Below are 20,196 nucleotides of genomic sequence, written 5' to 3'. Positions count from 1 at the left end.
TGCTGCTTCCCATAGAAACGGAAGTGATTCATCAGATCAACAGCCAACAGAAACAAAGATAACAGCAGCAATGCCAGAGTTAAACAAATCACAAGGGGCAGGAGAAATTCCACGGACTTTCAGCCAACATAGAGATTACTTTAGGTCTCGCAGCGCATGCGCTGCTACCGCGAGACCTAAAAAGGGAAAGGTGATGAGAAAGCAGTGATACGAGCAGTGGCAGATGTGGAGAGATAAACTACCAATCCAATGTGAGACAGGGTGAATAATGACTGGAAATGCAGAGTGCACTGCAGATGAAAGTGAATCAGAGTTAGAAATCGTGCTTTCTAAAATAAATGAATAAGAACAGTGTTGAATTGCTCAGTCTGAAACAGACGTACAATCTGCGAACAATTGGTACAGACAACACACATGACATAAAAATGAAACCAGAATGGCAACAGTTCTGAATCACGTGATCTGAGCCGGACGTGCAAGCTGCGGGGAAGAAAGGCAAAATGACACAAGTACAAGTTATAAAAAGCATTGCATTTCTAATCTGTCATTTAGTCCAAAGGGTGACAAGGTCTGTAAGTACTTGGTCCACCAAACTTCTCTCTGTGAGAGTAACCTTTCTGTGTTGATCTGGGTGTTGCGAGGCATCATTTCAAGTATGGTAAATCTTAATTGTGCGATAGTGTGGTGGTGTTCTGACCACTGTACAGACAAGGGAGATTTGAGACTGTTAGTGCGGATAGAACTTTTATGTTCTGAAATCCTGACTTTGACTTTGCGGGAAGTTTTGCCAACATACATTGAGCCGCAGGGACATTTGATGGTGTAAATGACATTGGTACTGTCACAGGTGCCAGTGTATCTGAGTTTGATAACTTTACCTGAACGTGGGTGGTGAATGACATTGCCGGTGATAACGTTATGGCAATTGACGCAATTGTAACACTTCTGCATGCATTTAAACTCTTCATGGTCAACTGTGGGTGGAGCTGACAGTATGTCTTTGATATTTTTACTGCGAGTGAATGCGAAAATTGGTTCAGAGGAGAATAGACCGTTGAAATCTGGTTCCTTTTTGAGAACTTCCCATCTATTTTTGATGATCTGACGGATACGCCGTGAACTCGTTTACTAAACTCAATCAAAAAAACCCACGCATCCAGTTCACATACAACATCAGCACAGAACAATTGTCTTTTTTGGATGTACTGATTATGAAACAATCCAACTCTCTAGCAACGTCAGTCTATTCTAAACCCACAGACAGAAATAACCTTCTTCTTCACTCCAGTTTTCACCCTCCGTCACTCATCTGCAATCTTCCGTACTCCCAGCTGATCAGGATCAAGAGAATTGTGTCTGACAGTCAACTTCTGGATTCATCACTTCAAAAACAAGTTATGAAATTCAAAGAGCGTGGTTATCCTGAAACAGTCCTTGAGACAGCCATATCCAGAACTTCTACAAAAACGCGTACAGAACTCCTCACTCCTTCAGAGAAAAATCCTCAGAATCGCCATGTATTTGTTTCCACATTTTCCACGAGTTCACGGCGTATCCGTCAGATCATCAAAAATAGATGGGAAGTTCTCAAACAGGAACCAGATTTCAACGGTCTATTCTCCTCTGAACCAATTTTCGCATTCACTCGCAGTAAAAATATCAAAGACATACTGTCAGCTCCACCCACAGTTGACCATGAAGAGTTTAAAGGCATGCAGAAGTGTTACAATTGCGTCAATTGCCATAACGTTATCACCGGCAATGTCATTCACCACCCACGTTCAGGTAAAGTTATCAAACTCAGATACACTGGCACCTGTGACAGTACCAATGTCATTTACACCATCAAATGTCCCTGCGGCTCAATGTATGTTGGCAAAACTTCCCGCAAAGTCAAAGTCAGGATTTCAGAACATAAAAGTTCTATCCGCACTAACAGTCTCAAATCTCCCTTGTCTGTACATTGGTCAGAACACCACCACACTATCGCACAATTAAGATTTACCATACTTGAAATGATGCCTCGCAACACCCAGATCAACACAGAAAGGTTACTCTCACAGAGAGAAGTTTGGTGGACCAAGTACTTACAGACCTTGTCACCCTTTGGACTAAATGACAGATTAGAAATGCAATGCTTTTTATAACTTGTACTTGTGTCATTTTGCCTTTCTTCCCCGCAGCTTGCACGTCCGGCTCAGATCACGTGATTCAGAACTGTTGCCATTCTGGTTTCATTTTTATGTCATGTGTGTTGTCTGTACCAATTGTTCGCAGATTGTACGTCTGTTTCAGACTGAGCAATTCAACACTGTTCTTATTCATTTATTTTAGAAAGCACGATTTCTAACTCTGATTCACTTTCATCTGCAGTGCACTCTGCATTTCCAGTCATTATTCACCCTGTCTCACATTGGATTGGTAGTTTATCTCTCCACATCTGCCACTGCTCGTATCACTGCTTTCTCATCACCTTTCCCTTTTTTCTCATATTCTAGCACTTCACTCTTTCGACACCTTCCACCTCTCGTCATTTTCCATGCCTGTTTCCGACCCACCATCAGCGCTCCACTTTTGGTTTTTCATTCCCACCTCGTTGTGTTACATTCACTTTTTTCCTAGCGGTTTAACTCTTTTTGTTCATTTTTTCCTCAATCCATATACACAATACTTCTTTCAACCTGTGCAGCACATCAGAGTCCAACTTTCTTGTCGGCTCGCCGCTCACACCGCAGTCCTCTTTCTATCACTATCTTGCTCGTCTGTACGCGCTCATGTCTTTGTCCATTTAACTTCCTGGCTCTGTTTACCCGCGTCACTTTCCTACTCGGAGGTTCCCAGCCTGTGTAGCGTTCTCGTCTTACACCATACGTCCCAGTGGTAAGTTGCTTGCCTCTCTCTTTCAGCATTCTGTGCAATCCGCAACATCAGCGTTTCATGCTCCACCCTGCTTGAATTTCCGATTTTCTTCGTTTACTTCACAGTCCGTCAGCGCATTCAATCATCCACGCCTTCGGGCATCCATTGAGTCCTACTTTGTTTTGCGGCACTCAAGCACATTACCAACTAGTAAGTTTTGCTCTGTTTTCTGTCTAGCACCTAGCTCATTATTCAGCTGGCCTTTGTTCTCAGATTTTCTCTCTTTACACAGCGCTTCGACGTATATGTTTCCCACCTGCTGCCATCTCTGTTAACCCCGCATCGAACAACATCGTCTTTTCTGAATCAGTAAGAACTTTTTATTCCTGATGTCGTCTCACTCTGTTTAGCTCCACGGGAGACTCCTTCACCATTTTTTCTCGTCACAATTTCATTTTGGTAACCTCTGGGGTACTTTGCACATATTGTTCAGTTTGAAAAACACTTTGGATCTGTTTGTTTCCATTTCTAGCTTGATATTACTTCTAATTTCTTTACGATGTTTCTGGTGAATTGCTTTTGCCTGATCTAGACCAGTCCTTCATTTCCTGTGCCTTGACACGATGCATCTTGTTATTGCTCTAGTACGAGAACTTTCAGTTTTTTTGTAATGTAGTAGTTTCCATTGTTATCTCCTTTTTTCCCACAGCTGCCCCTGAAGAAGGGATGTGAACCATCCCGAAATGCATTGGGCCTGTTTACTTTAAGAACTGACGATTAAGTTCACTGCCTTTGTGCAGTCCGTCACTGATTGTATCAATATGGTTTCTTTTCCTCTTGCAATTCGCACATTGATGCTATGTTTAATTGAATTGTTGTTGAGTGTTTGACTTACAAATACAGTCATTTTGCCACAATTTTTGTGTTTAGTGACTATTAGATTGCTTTTTTAAAGAGTTCAGACTTATGTTGAGTTTCTCTAAACGGAAAAAATATTATAATTGTTTCTCACAATAGCAGTGCACTCAGTATACTGGTGTCTGTTCACCAGCAGTTTGTTGTTTTAGTTGCGAGGTGGGCTTCCTCGACTCTGAGTTGCACGCCTCATTTGTTTACTTGTACGAAATGTGACTTCATGTTTACATTTGGTGTGCGCTAACTTACATTCAATAATCCATACAATCACACCACACAACATATTTACAATCCATATAATACCACTCAGCACCACATTATTCAACTCCACCTAATTACACACTACACAATACCACATAAATACACCCCACATAAATACACTCTATACCACATAACAATCTACATAAAAACTCTCCACCATGCCACATACTTCCACTCAACACAATTTCACTCTATACCTCGCTGTTCCATGCCACGCTATTCAACTCCACACAAATCCATTCCACACCACAAATTACAAAAAGCAAACATTATTCCACCCCACAACACAATTCCACCACACATCGCATATAGCCAATTTACTACACACAATTCAAAATCATACCTTAAAATTCAACAGCACACCACAGAATTAAAGTCCACTATATAAAACTCCACAACACAAAATACCATTTATCATAATTACACACAATCCCACTTCACATAATTCCAATACACTCAAAAACACATACTATTCACATAATACAACTGCTCACCATGCCACATAATTCCACTACACAAATCCACTCTATGACAAACAATTTCATGCCACACAATGCCACAACTAACAATTCCAATACAACCCACAAAATTCCACTACACACCACATACATCCACTCCAATCCATAACATATAGGGAAAAGACATTTACAACTCCAATAGCTCTAACTCTTTCTTTTTTGTTTACACCCAAACAAAAGGTCTGAAGCTCATCTCCAACCTATTTCTTCTTTTCCTCACCAAACAGGTAAACCAATCCACACAGTTCCACACCACACAATTCAACTCCACACATTTGCAATCCACACCACATGATTCGACACCAAACCACATAATACAACTCAGCAACACAATTACACATACAACTAATCCACACCACACAATTACACATCACGCCACAAAAAATTCAACAGCACACAATATAATTAAAGTCCAGGACATACCTCTCCACACCACAAAATACCATTCCACATAATTACAATCCATAACACACAATCCCACTCCACATAATTCCAGTATACTCAACACCACATATTTACTATGCATATAATTCCACGGCACACCATGCCACATAATTCCACCTCACAAATCCAAGCCACACCACACAATTCCATGCCACACAGTTAGACAACTAACTAATCCAGTCCGACACACAATTCCACTACACACCACATACATACATTCCATAACACCTAGCTTCATATATATATATATATATATATTCAACTTTAATGGTGAGCGTGGCGCCCGCTTCAGGGACACCGCTCTGTTTAATTATTTTTTTTACTTCAATGATGAGTGCGGCACCCACTTCAGGGACACCGCGCCCTGTCATACAATAGGTCTCGCTTTTGCCAAACTTTGACTTATTGGTATTGTAAATGACAATGCCTTTTATTAGTTTAAAAGGCATTGCCATTTACAAGGCCAATAGCTCAAAATCTCGCAATTGCGAGACCTATTGCATTGCAAATGCTTGTTAATACAGTAGTCATGCACAGTTGTTATTGTAGTGTCTTTTAAATTAGAAAGCAAAAACACTTACAGAAGTTGTCATAATCTGAATATGCAGGTCATCTAGGAGCATCCGCTTTCACTGGAACTGAACTTCATTAGACTCTACCAGTCCCTTTCCATGAGGCCAGGGAAAGCCTGGCAGAGGTCCCTGTACAGCCGGTATGAGCCGTGCACTTGACTCTGTGCCTTGTGTCAGCATGCCAGTAGACTTTCTTCAAAGATTTCTAGCATCCAGTACCTAAACGGCAACAAAGCACAGCAACAATGCTGCTTTCAGGGACTCCACCTGCGCGCTTCCCCCAGGAGGCACAATTAGCAATGAAGGGGGCCAGAGGCATCCAGATTTACAACTGCTGGGAGGTTCAAATGCTGCTTCCAGTCCGTGGCCCTGTTCAGCTCCTGAGAGGCCTCAGTAGATTAAAATAGTGTGAGAAACACAATTGCTGTAAGCACTTGCTGGTCGTAGTGTGGTTGTTTGTGTTGTTCCCGCACTCGTGTGGCATTGTTTTTCCTCGATTTATGGCATTATTACGCATAACAAGCTTAAAGTAACATTCCCAGCATTACTACTACTGCTAACCCTTGCTGTGTTATTGCTCATTTTCTTTCATACAATAGCCTTGATGTAGTTTTGAAAATACCTAGAGAGGCTCATAGTTCATCTTTTGGTATTATCCATGCTCATTTTGAGCTCTGCTGAAAAACAGGAATGTACTAAGATCTCTGCATCTGACATTATTCAGTACTCAGGTTTGTTGATAAAGAAGTTGTCAGAGATCTCCTTCTGATAATACACAGGCTCAGTTAAAGCTCTTTATAAGACTCTATCCCACTAAGAGTTCTGTCCCTGATAATACACATGCTCACCCTGAGTCCTGCTGCTTATTACACCACACTAACTCAAACATTGTTACTGATTATACAAGTAACCAGGTCCATCCCTCAGAACCTGCCATATCAGATTCTTAGAATATGACAAATTTTGAGACAATTTTATGTCTGTTTTAAATATTATTAAAATATTAATTTACATGAACATTTGTATTTCATTTCTGACATTCGTATGGTCTTGTAGTGCTTTCAGAATTGTATTGGATGGATAGTGACTGGTTAGATGCGTTTGTAGACTTCGGTGGAGCATTACATGTTAGGGCTTATGTGCCTGAGGACTGTGCTATTTGTTTGAGTCTGTACTCCAAATCCATCAAATCCTCAGCAGGGTTTTCCCTTCGCGGGTTTGTGGATATGTCCTTCGAAACAGCAGGGGAAACAAAAGAGAAGTCTGCTACCAGCGTTAAAGGCAATGGAGGCCCAAAGTCAAAATATTCAACAATCCACAAAAAACGTTTTGTTGAAGGATGACTTTCTAGTCTGTAACAAAGTTTTAGAAGTTCGACATTTTTAATCTAAGATCAAAGAAACTTTTTAAGCTTATATTTACTATTCTCATTTTGCTTCACTGAATCTTGGATTGAATAATTTACCAACGTGTTATTGCTATGAGGCAGTAGTAGTTGATTCTTTTGTAAGGCTTAGGTAGATAAGATAAGTGACTCATTTACACTGTAGTCTCATATTACCTAGTAAGACTGTATATATTTGCTAAAAATCATTTAAAATATACCAAAGAGCTTCACTTGATGTATTTGGTGCATGGTATATGTATATTCAATGTCCCCATCTTTTGAGGAGTGGCATAGAAGTATATGTTCAAAGCAATATTGTACCAGCACTCTCTAAGTGCATAATGCTCCCATCTCTGCAATGAACACACTTGCGGTGAGTACACCATCTCCCCACTTCCCCAAGAGTGTGAATATGGTGGTAAAGGGAGAGGGTGTGAAGAATGTCATAAGGGCAAGAGAAACTGGTGAAGAGAAGTAAACTAAAAATCAAGCAAAAGAGTATTCTTGTGTTCTGACATATTCTTGGATCTATATATTTTTGGAAGAAGGAAAAATGAGAGAGGTTAAAATTGTATCAGTTAATCCATTGGAGGAATAAAAAATTAGCTAGCATTCGCGCCAAGAACTTTCAATTCTATTAAGGACACGGAGGTCAGGATTATGCTTCTCTTTCTTTTATTTGCTACTCACAGCAGCCAATGAAAATAGTTTTATATGAAAATAAAACTACATTTCCCATGATGCTCGTCCATACATCACATCCTGTACAGTCCTACAAGAGTCACTGTATCCTGTTTCTGCTCCTCTTTCTTTGCTCGAACCTTGACGGTCAATAACATTTAACAATTTCAGTCCAAAATAAGGAGCATGAGTCCCAACAATCATCCTCCAACATGGAGGAACCATAACAAAACTGGAAAGTTTATATCTTCTAAACCAGAAGTACTTCTGCTCCGTCTTCTTTTCCAGAACCGGAAAGTTCACGTCTTCTGAACCAGAAATACTTCTGCTCCGTCGTCTTTCACAGAATCTGAAAGGTATGAGACAGGGAAAACCCCGTAACTTCTGTTTATACAGAATATCAAGTACATGTGGGTGGGTAATTATTACCAACATTGTAATAACACCGGGTGGGATAATCCTCGCCTCCGTGTCCATAATAGAATTGAATTGAATTGAATGCTAGCTATTTTTTTATTATTATTATTTATTTATTTATTTTAATTACATTTTATTGTTAACAACAAATATCTGCATGTACAATTTATCATCTGGACCTCACTGTATTCCAGTTACACAATACATTTATATACTTTAAGAATTCACACATGCCTTCACCACCACTACACGCCATTCTCAGAATCACTCCCTTCTTCCGGGGGGGTGCAGATGTCTCCCCTATATGTGTTCCATTTTCCACATACTCTTCCCCATTTTCTAGGGCATTTCCTATTGATAAATGTGGCCTTCTCTGCTACCATGACTACATCTATATCATTGCCCCATTGCATCACAGTTGGTACATTCTCAATCCCCCACTTTTTCGCAATATTGCGCTTGGCTATCATCATGCCTGTCATTGCCCATTGTCGTTCGGCGTGAGTAAGATCCGTAGGCCCCCACACATTGAGAAGACAGCATTTAGGCTCCAGCGGGACATGCTTCCCTGTTACCTCTGTAATGGTGCTTACCACTGTCTCCCAGTATGGTACAATTTTCATGCAGCCCCACAAGTTGTGGTAAAAAGTACCTATGTCACCGCACTGTTGTAGACAACCTGGGTCCGGGGACCTTCCCATCTTGTGTAAAACAACCCTGGTGTAGTAGGTCCTATGTAGTATTTTGAACTGCACCAGTCGTAGTCTAGAGGAGATTGCCACCTCCTTGGGCAACGCTATGGCGTCTCGCCAATCAGGGTCATCCATGTCTCCCATCTCTACCTGCCATGCCTCCCTGAGTCGGGCAAGTTGATCTGCCCGGTTATTGATGATTTTTTTATATGTCAGTGAGGTCGTTCGTTTATGTAAGTATTCCGTGAGCAGTCGGTCCTCTAGGGGTGACGACTCCGGGAGAATCTCGGCGGGAGGGAGAGCCGCCTCTATGGCATGTTTAATTTGCATATACCTGAACTGTTCTCTCGGGCCATTTTGTACTGTTCTTGCAGATATGCGAAACTGACTAACTCTCCCTTACGCCAAAGGTCCCCCAGCCTGGAGATACCGATCAGGTCCCAGTTTTGAAACCCTTTACTGTTGCCTAGTGTTCCTAGTCGGCCTGTGTCCCATAAGGGCGTGTGTTGTGTAAATCCGCCCGTCCATCCCAGGTGTATGTTAACCGTATGCCATATGCGAATAGTAAGCATCGCTGGGCCCATGAAGTCGCAAGCACTTTGTTGGCCGTAAAGTGCTCTATTCACCCCTCCACTCCCCAGGGTCATTCTGTCTAGGTGGTATGTGGGGTCTGTGTCTGGTACATGCAGCCATTGGTTGATTACCGTGAGTTGCGAAGCCCAGTAGTACGCCTTTATTTCCGGCAGGACTATCCCTCAGTCATACCAACTCTGCATCAGTTTATGTGCAGCCACTCTGGCCGGTTTGCTGTCCCATAGAAGGGCTGCAACCTCAGAGTTCACTACTTCAAAATACGAGTCAGGGACTGGATAGGGCGTATTATGCAGGGCATACAGGAATCTGGGCAGAGCCATCATTTTAAAGAGTGCCGCTCTACCTAGCAGTGTGAGCGGTAGTGCCTTCCAATGTTTAATATCCTGTTTCAGTTTCAGCAAGGAAGGCTGTAGGTTAAGGGCAAAAAAAGAGTCTTGATCTGAGGTGACATGTATGCCCAGGTACTTAAAGCTATTTGCGACTACTTTAACCTTGCAGTCTCTCAGCAACCGCGGGGGTGCTCCATATAGGACGTATAGTATCGATTTGTCCCAGTTAATGGCATATCCTGATATCGAACCGAACACAGCACAGATATTAAGTATTGCATGAAGGGATCACATGGGTGAGATGATATATAGTAATACATCATCGGCATAAAGGGAGATACGATCTTCCCATTCCTCCCTCCACTTTAGACCTCGTATCATGAGGTCCCATCGTATCCAGGCTGCCAATGGTTCTAGGACCAGTGCAAATAGTAGGGGCGATAATGGACAGCCTTATCTTGTCCCCCTACCCAGGGTGATTTCCCTCGATATGTGACCGTTAGCAACTACGTGCGCTGTGGGGTTGGTTTAGAGTAGGTGTATCCATGAGCAAAATTTCGATCTGAATCCTAAATGTTGGAGTACCGCGAAGAGGAAGGCCCATTCCACGAGTCGAAGGCCAGCTTTGCGTCCAGTGATAGGACTGGGGCATCTTCCCGTATAGTGTGTTGTCTGCCCAACACACCGTGTAGGCGTTTTAGATTTAGTGCAGTGTTTCTACCGGGCATAAACCCGGACTGGTCCGGGTGAATCAGTTTGGCGAGATAGGGTGCAATTCGGAGCGCCAATGTTTTGGCTAAAATTTTTCCCTCCACATTAATTAATGAGATCGGGCAATATGATGTGCATTCTTCCACTGGTTTGCCCAGTTTATGTATGGCTACAATAGTGGCCATCCGTTGGTCTCTAGGGAGTGTCCCTATTTCCCGACTTGTTTCATATATACTTAACAGGTATGGGGCTATCTTGTCTGCTGTGCATTTATATAATTCTATTGGAATGCCATTTGGACCGGTGACTTTTCCAGATTAGATTTTAATAATGGCTGTCTTGAGTTCGTCCACCGCAATGTTAGCCTCTAGCCTGTCAACTTCTTGGGGCGAGTGCTTCCGGTATAGTGGTGGTACTCGTGGATGTGTAAACCCGCTCATAGTGCTGTGCCAGCGTATTCACTATGAGTTGTGGGTCAGATGTAATTTCGCCCTTATCTGTTTTTATCTGCGCTATCCATCTACGTGCTTGTTCCCTTTTGCCGAGCCATGCGAGGAGCTTGCCCGCTATATCTCCGGATTCGTAGATCTGGTGTTGGGTAGCTGTCATGAGGGACATGGCTTCAGTCCGGAGATATTCACGATATTCCTGTCTTTTTACGCGTAGTGTATGATTGTTTCCCTATGTAGGGTCAGCAGCCTGCCGGGATTCCAAGTGCTCTAACTCATGTTCCAAAGTTTCCATATCCTGTCTCTTCCCTTTCTTATGCCCCTCAATATGTGAGATAGCCTGGCCTCTTATCACTGGCTTGTATGCTTCCCACAACGTAACTGGGGAGGGGACTGACGCTTCGTTATCTTGAAAATAGTGCGTGGTTGCCGAGACTAAGGCTTTCCTGATCTTAGAGTTCAGGAGGAACCCCGGATAAATAGGATATACAAGACTGTGAGTAACACAGTGTGCCGACATTTCGGCTTTGACCGGTGAATGATCTGAGATTCCCCAGGGCAAATGTGTGACTTTGCCAAACTTACCTAAACTGTCTATTGCTACGAGTATGTAATCTATACGGGACAGGCTATTATGAGCACCTGAGTAAAATGTGAACTGTTTCTCACATGGATGTTGGAACCTCCACACATCCAACAGGCCATGCGCATCTAAAACTCGGCCAGATGTGAGCTGGCACAGTGTTGTGGGCAAATAGGTGTACGGTCTAGTGCGTCATTTGCGGTCATGTTGAAATCGCCTCCTATTACTAAATCCCCTTCTGGCATCGCTAGGAGAAATTTACCCAGATCTTGAAGGGCGGGGGGTTGCAGTGCAGGCGGTATGTAGACAGATACAAAATTGATCGTACGCCCTTCCCATTGAATCGCGATTGCCGCAAAGCGTCCTTGATTGTCTTTAAAGGTACGATGGAGGATGAGGGGGAACCATTTTCGTATCAAGATCCCTACCCCCCAGGATCCGGTGGTGAACTCGGAATGGGACACTAATTCAAACCCCCACCTGTCAAGGGCCCTACATGTGGAGCCCGTTAAGTGTGTCTCTTGTAGCATTATAACAGCCCTTCCTGATCGTCCAGGTACAGTGCCATTTCTTTGTGCTGGTGAACCAGTTTTTGCACCTTTTTCTCCAATTCACGTGTTGTGTCCTGCAGTGCAGTCACATTTTCTTCTGTAGCCGTGACTCTTTCAGACGTTTTTGGCATATCGGCTCGCATAAGGTTCATTTCGATTGTGACCTTATCAATCTTGGTCTCTAAGTTAGTCCCCACTGCCTGTATCGCTGCCATTATTGAGCCTAGTGAGGGCTCCTCCGCAGGTGTGGCCTCTTCAGTCGCCCCTGAGTCAGTCGCAAGCTGTCGTGGCACTGCGTATTTATCCATCTTGTTAACTTGAATGGTAGTAGTATTGCTCTTCGGCTTTGTCATGTTGATATGGAGGAGTGAATCCAGGTGTTTCGTTGTGTCGTTTGGACCGTTGCAGCGTCTTAGATTTATGGTAGACTTGCAACAGGGTATCTGCGTGACTCAATAAGTATACTGCGTCTCAGGGCAACGAATTTCGGCCCCGTGGCTGTGATGTCCGGACGGCTCTGCCAGCAATTCAGACTTTATCACAGGCAGGAGGGGGGTGGGGGAGGACCACCAGAACAGTTTGGTCTTATCAGTGACACCCCGGATTGTGTTCTTGTCCCCACTGCCTGCGCTAATCTCTGGTAATACGTTGGGGTTAGTGCTTCCTGGTATATGCTTCCCTGCATCCGCCACCGGAGGCCCAACTCAATACTGCTGTCCGCTTATTCCACCGCTCCACCACTAGGTAGGATCCCTGTGTCTATGACCGATCGTAGAGCATGCAGTGGCTGGCGCTTAACTTTGCGCCGTCTTCGGCGTGGCTTATCCGGCTCAGGAGTCACCCGTTCAACCTCCCTGCAGCTCCCGTGGTCTCTGCGTCATGTCTGCCAATCCCCCTCTGCCGGTTTCTACTCTCTCCGCTCGTAGCTCTCTGGATGACCGATTTCCCCCCGGCTGCCGCTACTTTCATTTACCATAAAGGCATTGGGCTTTTGGTGCTCTAAACGCCGCTCGCTTGGGGGAAGAGGAGGCGGGAGGGGAAACAGTCGCCAGTAAGTTCCTCCCTCCGGACTCACCCCAGCGCTGGAACGTTGTGCCAGGTCCGTGATTTTATTAGCCTCTCAGAGGTTACGATTAGTGCAGCTTTGTTAGGCCAAAAGCCGCGGCTCTCACGTATTGCAGGCCCCCAGCCTCAGGGCTTCGCAGTCTGTGACGTGACTCCCCCCCGTCGCCGATGTCGGGTCTGCGCTGCGTGGTCTTCCGACGGCCCGGACTTCTAGGGATTGCGAGTAACAGAGGCTGCGAAATTCGACCCACCACAAGTCCGCATCCTCAGGGGTCCGAGCGGCACCAGTATCACCTTCAGGGTCACGAATCAGTGTTGGATTTCTTGATTATTGCTGTGGGTCCTGCCGGAGCTATGCCACCATTGCAATCGGTGACAAGCCATGCCGCTAGCTAATTTTTTATTCTATTACAGGACCGAAGGCTTCGGATTATGCTAGTTTAACGCTTATCAAAACATAACTACAACTATGTCACCCACCGGTTTACAACAACTGTTGAAATATAGACAGAGAAAACCAATCAGCATAATCACAAGATGTCTGAACAGTAGGAATCAAGATTAAACATTGAGATGTCATGGCACCACGAACAGAAGGTGCCCCAAAACATTTGGGTATGAATACCGGCTTTTGTCAACTGACTTTAACCTCCTGGTTATAAATCTCAGACACAGGTTTAAAACGTATGTCATGTGATCACTAATCATGGTGAACATCCTTCGTAAGACTTAAGGTAAGGATCCCACATAATTTGCAGTAGCTGGAAAGCACAATATGTAACAGTTCTTGACAAATTGTAGTACCGACATTAATACTAAATGAAACTCCCTCTGGAGTAGATACTGTACCTTTAAAATCCAGGGCTGTCTCGTCGTAGAAACACAGATAGGTAGATAGGTTTAGAAACCTAGATTGGACGATAATTGCTGTCAACAGATTAAAGTTGGCCGTTATCAAATAAGTAAAGAACTATAGAAACATGCCCAGAGGGGGATATTTTAGTTTGAGAGGATTCACTACCCAAATATCTTTATATGACTAACAATTGCGGCTGTAAGCAAGGAAATTAGTTGCCGACGACAGCGTGGTACATGTGCACCGTAGAGGGCATGCATCGAAGCTCAAGCGGCCGCCCACCAAGCGCGAGTCATAGCTATAGCGTGCAAGACTCTCCCCAAGATCCCGAAGCCGGAAATCCGAACACGCTGCCAGCGCTGGCCAGTAGCGGGCTAACAAGCTGGAGCACGAGCGTGAGAGAAATGAAACTGAAAATTATCGCGTTACGCGTGATCTAACCATTACCAAGGATTAATCGTGTTAATGTATTCACTGATCCCAGCGGTAGCGCGCCACAACTGCAACAACCGCTCCTAGAGGGAGCCTTTCAAACCCCCGGAGGCCAACTAATCAAAGCGCGATGCAAGCGCTGATATGGAAGATAACTCGGCAAAAACAGCGCGATGAACGCGCAGCCTTAAAAAAAAGGGGGGGGGGGGGGGTCACAACCAACAGCGAGACTTGCGCATACAAATGCAATACAACAAATTGAAACGTAGCTTGATCTACGTGCAATCATAAGCACAACAATGACAATCTCAACAATTAACAATCAACGTTCAATAGTAGATAAATACATTATCAAATTATAGTTCTTGAGCACTTAACTTGCTGCGTTAGCAGCAAAGAAAGAGGAGCAGAAATAGGATACAGTAACTCTTATAGGGCTGTACAGGATGTGATGTATGGACGAGCATCATGGGAAATGTAGTTTTATTTGCATACAAAACGATTTTCATTGGCTGCTGTGAGTAGCAAATAAAAGAAAGAGAAGCATAATCCGAAGCCTCCAGTCCTGTAATAGAATTAGGAAAAGAAACCTGTTGCTGGGAATGTTGGAACAAATAAAATTGGAAATTGTTTTACTCTAAGAACATCATCTTTACTGGAGGGCAACCAGACCTACTGATTACATAATTGTGGATGCAGGAAATTATTTACACCAGTATTTCTGCTGCTTTTGGTTAATAGCAATCATTATTGAAGGAATCATGACAGGATAGTTATGAAAATGTTTTGAGATAAGGAAAGGAGTTGGAAAATGTTAATTTGATGTGATAATTATAATTTAGCTCTGATTTCTGACCGCTGCGCTTTTCCGACAGTAATCATGTGATTTTGCCCTTACTGCTGTGTTTTGCATGCACATTTTACGGTGAGTAGAGTCTGGAGAAAATTAGTAAAAATATATCGTCCTGCCATTATAAAAACTGCTGGTTCAAGAACAATCAGGTTCGACTCTTAAGTTTGTCCTTGTCCATCATATGAAAAACCCCTCCATGCCACCACGACCAGTAAGTGCATCTATGTGTCATTTCTACGCTGAGTTATAGACATGGGCAGCTCCTGATGAGACGCCCCAGGGGTGACTTCTGAACTTGTTTTATTTCAGTTTTATTAGGTTTTCTGAAAAGACAGGCAACAGTAAAGCTGCCACCTAGTGATAGCCTCCAAAGTTGACCAGACATTAACGTTCCTCATTTACAAGAGACCCATATTTAAGATGGACACTTTGTTTTCCTGTTATAGGTCATATTGTCTGAAAATTGGACTTTTAATTCACCAGGATCTGTGATCAGAAAAATCTACTAAATATTTTTGAGAGATGTTATTGATTAATTCCAGCATGTGCTTCTTTTTCTGTTTCCTTTGAAGAACTTCTTGATGTGTAGGAAAGGGGCTGATGATCACTGGATTGGCCTGCAGAGAGATCCTGGTAAACCTTGGGCATGGGTCGACGGTAGAAATCTCAGCGCTTGGCAAATCTCTGATAAGTAAGTATCTCATAAGTAAGTCTCTTATAAGTAAGTCTCTGATAAGTCTGCATTTTTATGCAACACTCGCTGCATTTGGGAGTACACACTAATTGATGCACTGTGTTTTTGATGGGCAAGTAACATTGACAAGCGAAGAGTCCATGTGCTGTCCATGTGCTTTTGAGCCACTGCTTACATGGCAAAATGACGAGTTTCAAAATCCCATGTGCTTAATTTGTAAAAGAATAAGTAATGGGGCCCAAAGATTTCTCTCAGAAGGCCACGGTCAGCTGAATGGAAGGTCACCGCACCGAATACCAAGGCTGCTTATTCTTCATTACTTCCTCATTCGCCTTCCCTGCTACAGTCCTTACCTGCGAGATTCTGTCTCCAAACCATAGAACGTGTTCCTTAGATGACGTACAAATAAATCCTCCTAACATGGCTCCAATCCTATGTGGCAGTAGAAAAGGGGAGGAGTAATGATATTACACCATGCCTCTTTAATCCATCTACAGACACTCCCTTCCTCTTTATCCCATGCTTACAGGCTCCTACTCCCTCTCTTAGTCATGTTTTTTCATTTTTTCTCTTCCTCCGTGTTCCCCATTGTGTAGTATTTACTCTCCCCAACTACAACCAACTGTTCAAATTAAGAACTGACTTTATCCATCTTTGTAGTACTAGTACACCAATCATAACTCCAAACCAGTCGGTCAACGTTGAGCACCAGTGCAGCCATCCAGTGGTTTAGCTGGTGGGACGGGGGGGGTGGCGGTCTGCCCCGGGAGGCACTGTTTTTGGGGGTGGCAGAGATGAGGTGAGCAAGTCGTGTCTGTCAACTACCACCATCACCCACAACCGAGATCTTCCGGCGGCCAACACACACCCCCTCCCCCTGCTCTTACCCCGGGTGACAGTAGGTCTAGCTAATGGTATGGAAAGCCCCTTCACTCACTCAATTAATCCCAAAATGTATAGAGTGCCACAAGCACATAAGGACAACTGCGTGCTTCTGTTGGTACAGTAAAACGAAATCCTTTAAAAGGTAGCTGCTGGAGTATACCAACCTAAAGCAAACGTGTTTTAAATCCTTTCTAAATGAAAGGAGCTGATTAAAAAACACAAGGGACTCTGGTGGAGAATTCTACAAAGTGCAACTTTCAGGAATTTCCCTTTTTTAAGGCCCCATTTTTTGTGTCAGATCTCAGATCTCTGCTGGCTGAGGAAGCACACACCATTGTCTGAGATAGTCAGGACCATTATCAGAAAGTAATTTATGAACAGTTGTGGGGCTATTAAATTCTGTGTGGTCATTGGAATCCAGCAGAGTTTCTGGAGAATTGGATACATATTTGCAGTGCTAGGTCAATTAGTAACAGCTGCGTCTGCTACATATTCTGCAACTCACAGTTAACGATGCTGCAAACAGGGAATTTTAAGAATTAGTTTGGCCTCAATAATATCTCGAGCAATTATAGCCTGATCTGCCTCAGACAACAGGTGATATGTCAACTACATATTGTAATCTCTGTTAGTCTCCTATTACTCCTCCCTGTTCCATTTATTGTCATTGAGGCATTCTACTGACTAAGCGGTCAGTGCTGTACAACAGAATTAGCTCCATTGCAGTGCACGGATCCTTATTGTTAGTAAGTGTCTTACATCACAGTGCACAAGTCCTTATTGTTAGTAAGTGTCTTACATCACAGTGTACAAGTCCTTATTGTTAGTAACCATCTTACATCACAGTGCACAAGTCCTTATTATTAGTAAGCATCTTACATCACAGTGCACAAGTCCTTATTGTTAGTAAGTGTTTTACATCACAGTGCACAAGTCCTTATTGTTAGTAAGAGTCTTACATCACAGTGCACAAGTCCTTATTGTTAGTAAGTGTTTTACATCACAGTGCATAAGTCATTATTAGTAAGTGTTTTACATCACAGTGCACAAGTCCTTATTGTTAGTAAGCATCTTACATCACAGTGCACAAGTCCTTATTGTTAGTAAGTGTTTTACATCACAGTGCACAAGTCCTTATTGTTAGTAAGATTGTTAGTAAGTGTTTTACATCACAGTGCACAAGTCCTTATTGTTAGTAAGTGTTTTACATCACAGTGCACAAGTCTGTATTGTTAGTAAGCGTTTTACATCACAGTGCACAAGTCCTTATTATTAGTAAGCGTCTTACATCACAGTGCCAAAGTCCTTATCGTTAGTAAGTGTTTTACATCACAGTGTACAAGTCCTTATTGTTAGTAAGTGTTTTACATCACAGTGCACAAGTCCTCATTGTTAGTAAGTGTTTTACATCACAGTACACAAGTCCTTATTGTTGGTAAGTATTTTACATCACAGTGCACATGTCCGTATTGTTAGTAAGAGTTTTACATCACAGTCAAAAGTCCTTATTGTTGGTAAGTGTTTTACATCACAGTGCACAAGTTCGTATTGTTAGTAAGCATCAGACATCACAGTGCACAAGTCCTTATTGTTAGTAAGCATCTTACATCACAGTGCACAAGTCCTTATTATTAGTAAGCGTCTTACATCACAGTGCTCAAGTCCTTATCATTAATAAGCGTTTTACATCACAGTTCACAAGTCCTTATTGTTAGTAAGTGTTTTACATCACAGTGCACAAGTCCTTATTGTTAGTGTGTTTTACATCACAGTGCACACGTCCTTATTATTAGTAAGTGTTTTACATCACAGTGCACAAGTCCTTATTGTTAGTAAGTGTTTTACATCACAGTGCACAAGTCCTTATTGCTAGTAAGTGTCTTACATCACAGTGCACAAGTCCTTATTGTGAGTAAGTGTTTTACATTACAGTGCACAAGTCCTTATTGCTAGTGTCTTACATCACAGTGCACAAGTCCGTATTATTAGTAAGCATCTTACATCACAGTGCACAAGTCCTTATTGCTAGTAAGTGTCTTACATCACAGTGCACTAGTACTTATTGTTAGTAAGCATCTTACATAACAGTGCACAAGTCCTTATTGCTAGTAAGTGTCTTACATCACAGTGCACTAGTCTTTATTGTTAGTAAGTGCCTTACATCACAGTGCAGAAGTCCTTATTGTTAGTAAGTGCCTTACATCACAGTGCAGAAGTCCTTATTGTTAGTAAGTGTCTTACATCACAGTGCACAAGTCCAAATTATTAGTAAGCATCTTGCATCACAGTGTACAAGTCCCTATTGCTAGTAAGCATCTTACATCACAGTGCACAAGTCTCTTATTGTTAGTAAGTGCCTTACATCACTGTGCACAAGTCCTTTTTGTTAGTAAGAGTCTTACATCACAGTGCACAAGTCCTTACTGTTAGTACGGGTCTTACGTATTTGGCCACTGTAAATATTCCTGAATTGAGTATATAGGCTTTATCAGCACACCATCAAATCCAATTGAAATAATGTCCTAAATGTTTTCCTTCTCCGTTGCAGGTTTCGCATTAAAAATGAAGGCCATGCAGCCTACCTAAACCACAATGATGTTAGAGGCGGAGAATACCACAACACCATGAAATGGATCTGCATGAAAAACAATTAGGGGGTTATTTAGTGTTTGGTGGGTGCACAATTTCTCCTGAATTTGTGGGTTGTCCAGTCTGCCTTATTTAGAGTGGGTTTCTTTTTTTTTGGTAAACATTGTTTACAAGGTCAACACACTTACATTTCTTTGAGCAGTTACTACTATCAGGTGAAACAATTGTATAAACCCACAATAGCAACCAGGCAAATGTGACATGTACTTATATATTCTATATCCCTATTATGAAATCATATTCACCCATTTACCTGAAGTATTTGATATTATCTTTCATATTTCATACTATTTTAACTTTTCTGGTCATTCAATATCAAACTAAAGGCGAAAAAATAAACAAATCTTAACCATAACCAAGAGCAGCCATCACTTGGGGCATTAGTCTTTTATGTGCACTGTGACATCGGTAGCTCTATGATATTTTAATTTTGCATAGTTCCATGGCCTACATACATTATGAATTATGGGAAATAAAGTAACCTGTGAGAATCATTTACAAAGCGAAGGGCAATCTAATGTACCAGTGAAGGTTGGTCATCCTGAGCGTCATCTGGTTCTCTGAGAGCATCTTAGATCTCGTCCCATGCTTTAGTAATTTTAGTATTACTTGTTGGAATGTGGAAGTAGGCACCTACCACTAGTAATAAGGCCGCAATCACAACATAAGGTCCAGTCAAGGTCTCAATAAAACATTCCCTTGCTCAATCCTTGGTTGCTGACTGCAAGCAGGCAGGCTTAACTTAAGAGACAGGTGTGTAAACATTTAAAAAACACAAATACATTAAGTAAGTAAGACA

General features: G+C 42.6%; 1 protein-coding gene across 1 annotated transcript in view; it reads left to right on the top strand.

The window, feature by feature from the left end:
- Positions 1-19,893, top strand: part of LOC146812974 (C-type lectin domain family 2 member D11-like) — an 81,679-nt gene extending 61,786 nt beyond the window's left edge. The window contains exons 4-5 of the mRNA XM_085614657.1: positions 15,742-15,860; positions 19,297-19,893. Coding sequence (XP_085470783.1) covers positions 15,742-15,860; positions 19,297-19,402 — 225 coding nt within the window. The 3' untranslated portion in view covers positions 19,403-19,893. The remainder of the gene's footprint in view (positions 1-15,741; positions 15,861-19,296) is intronic.
- Positions 19,894-20,196: the final 303 nt, after the last annotated feature.

The sequence above is a fragment of the Triturus cristatus genome, chromosome 7 (genome assembly GCF_964204655.1).
Source record: "Triturus cristatus chromosome 7, aTriCri1.1, whole genome shotgun sequence".
Classification (NCBI taxonomy): domain Eukaryota; kingdom Metazoa; phylum Chordata; class Amphibia; order Caudata; family Salamandridae; genus Triturus; species Triturus cristatus.
Note: the sequence above shows the minus strand (reverse complement) of the source record. Positions and strands in the feature narration are given on the sequence as shown.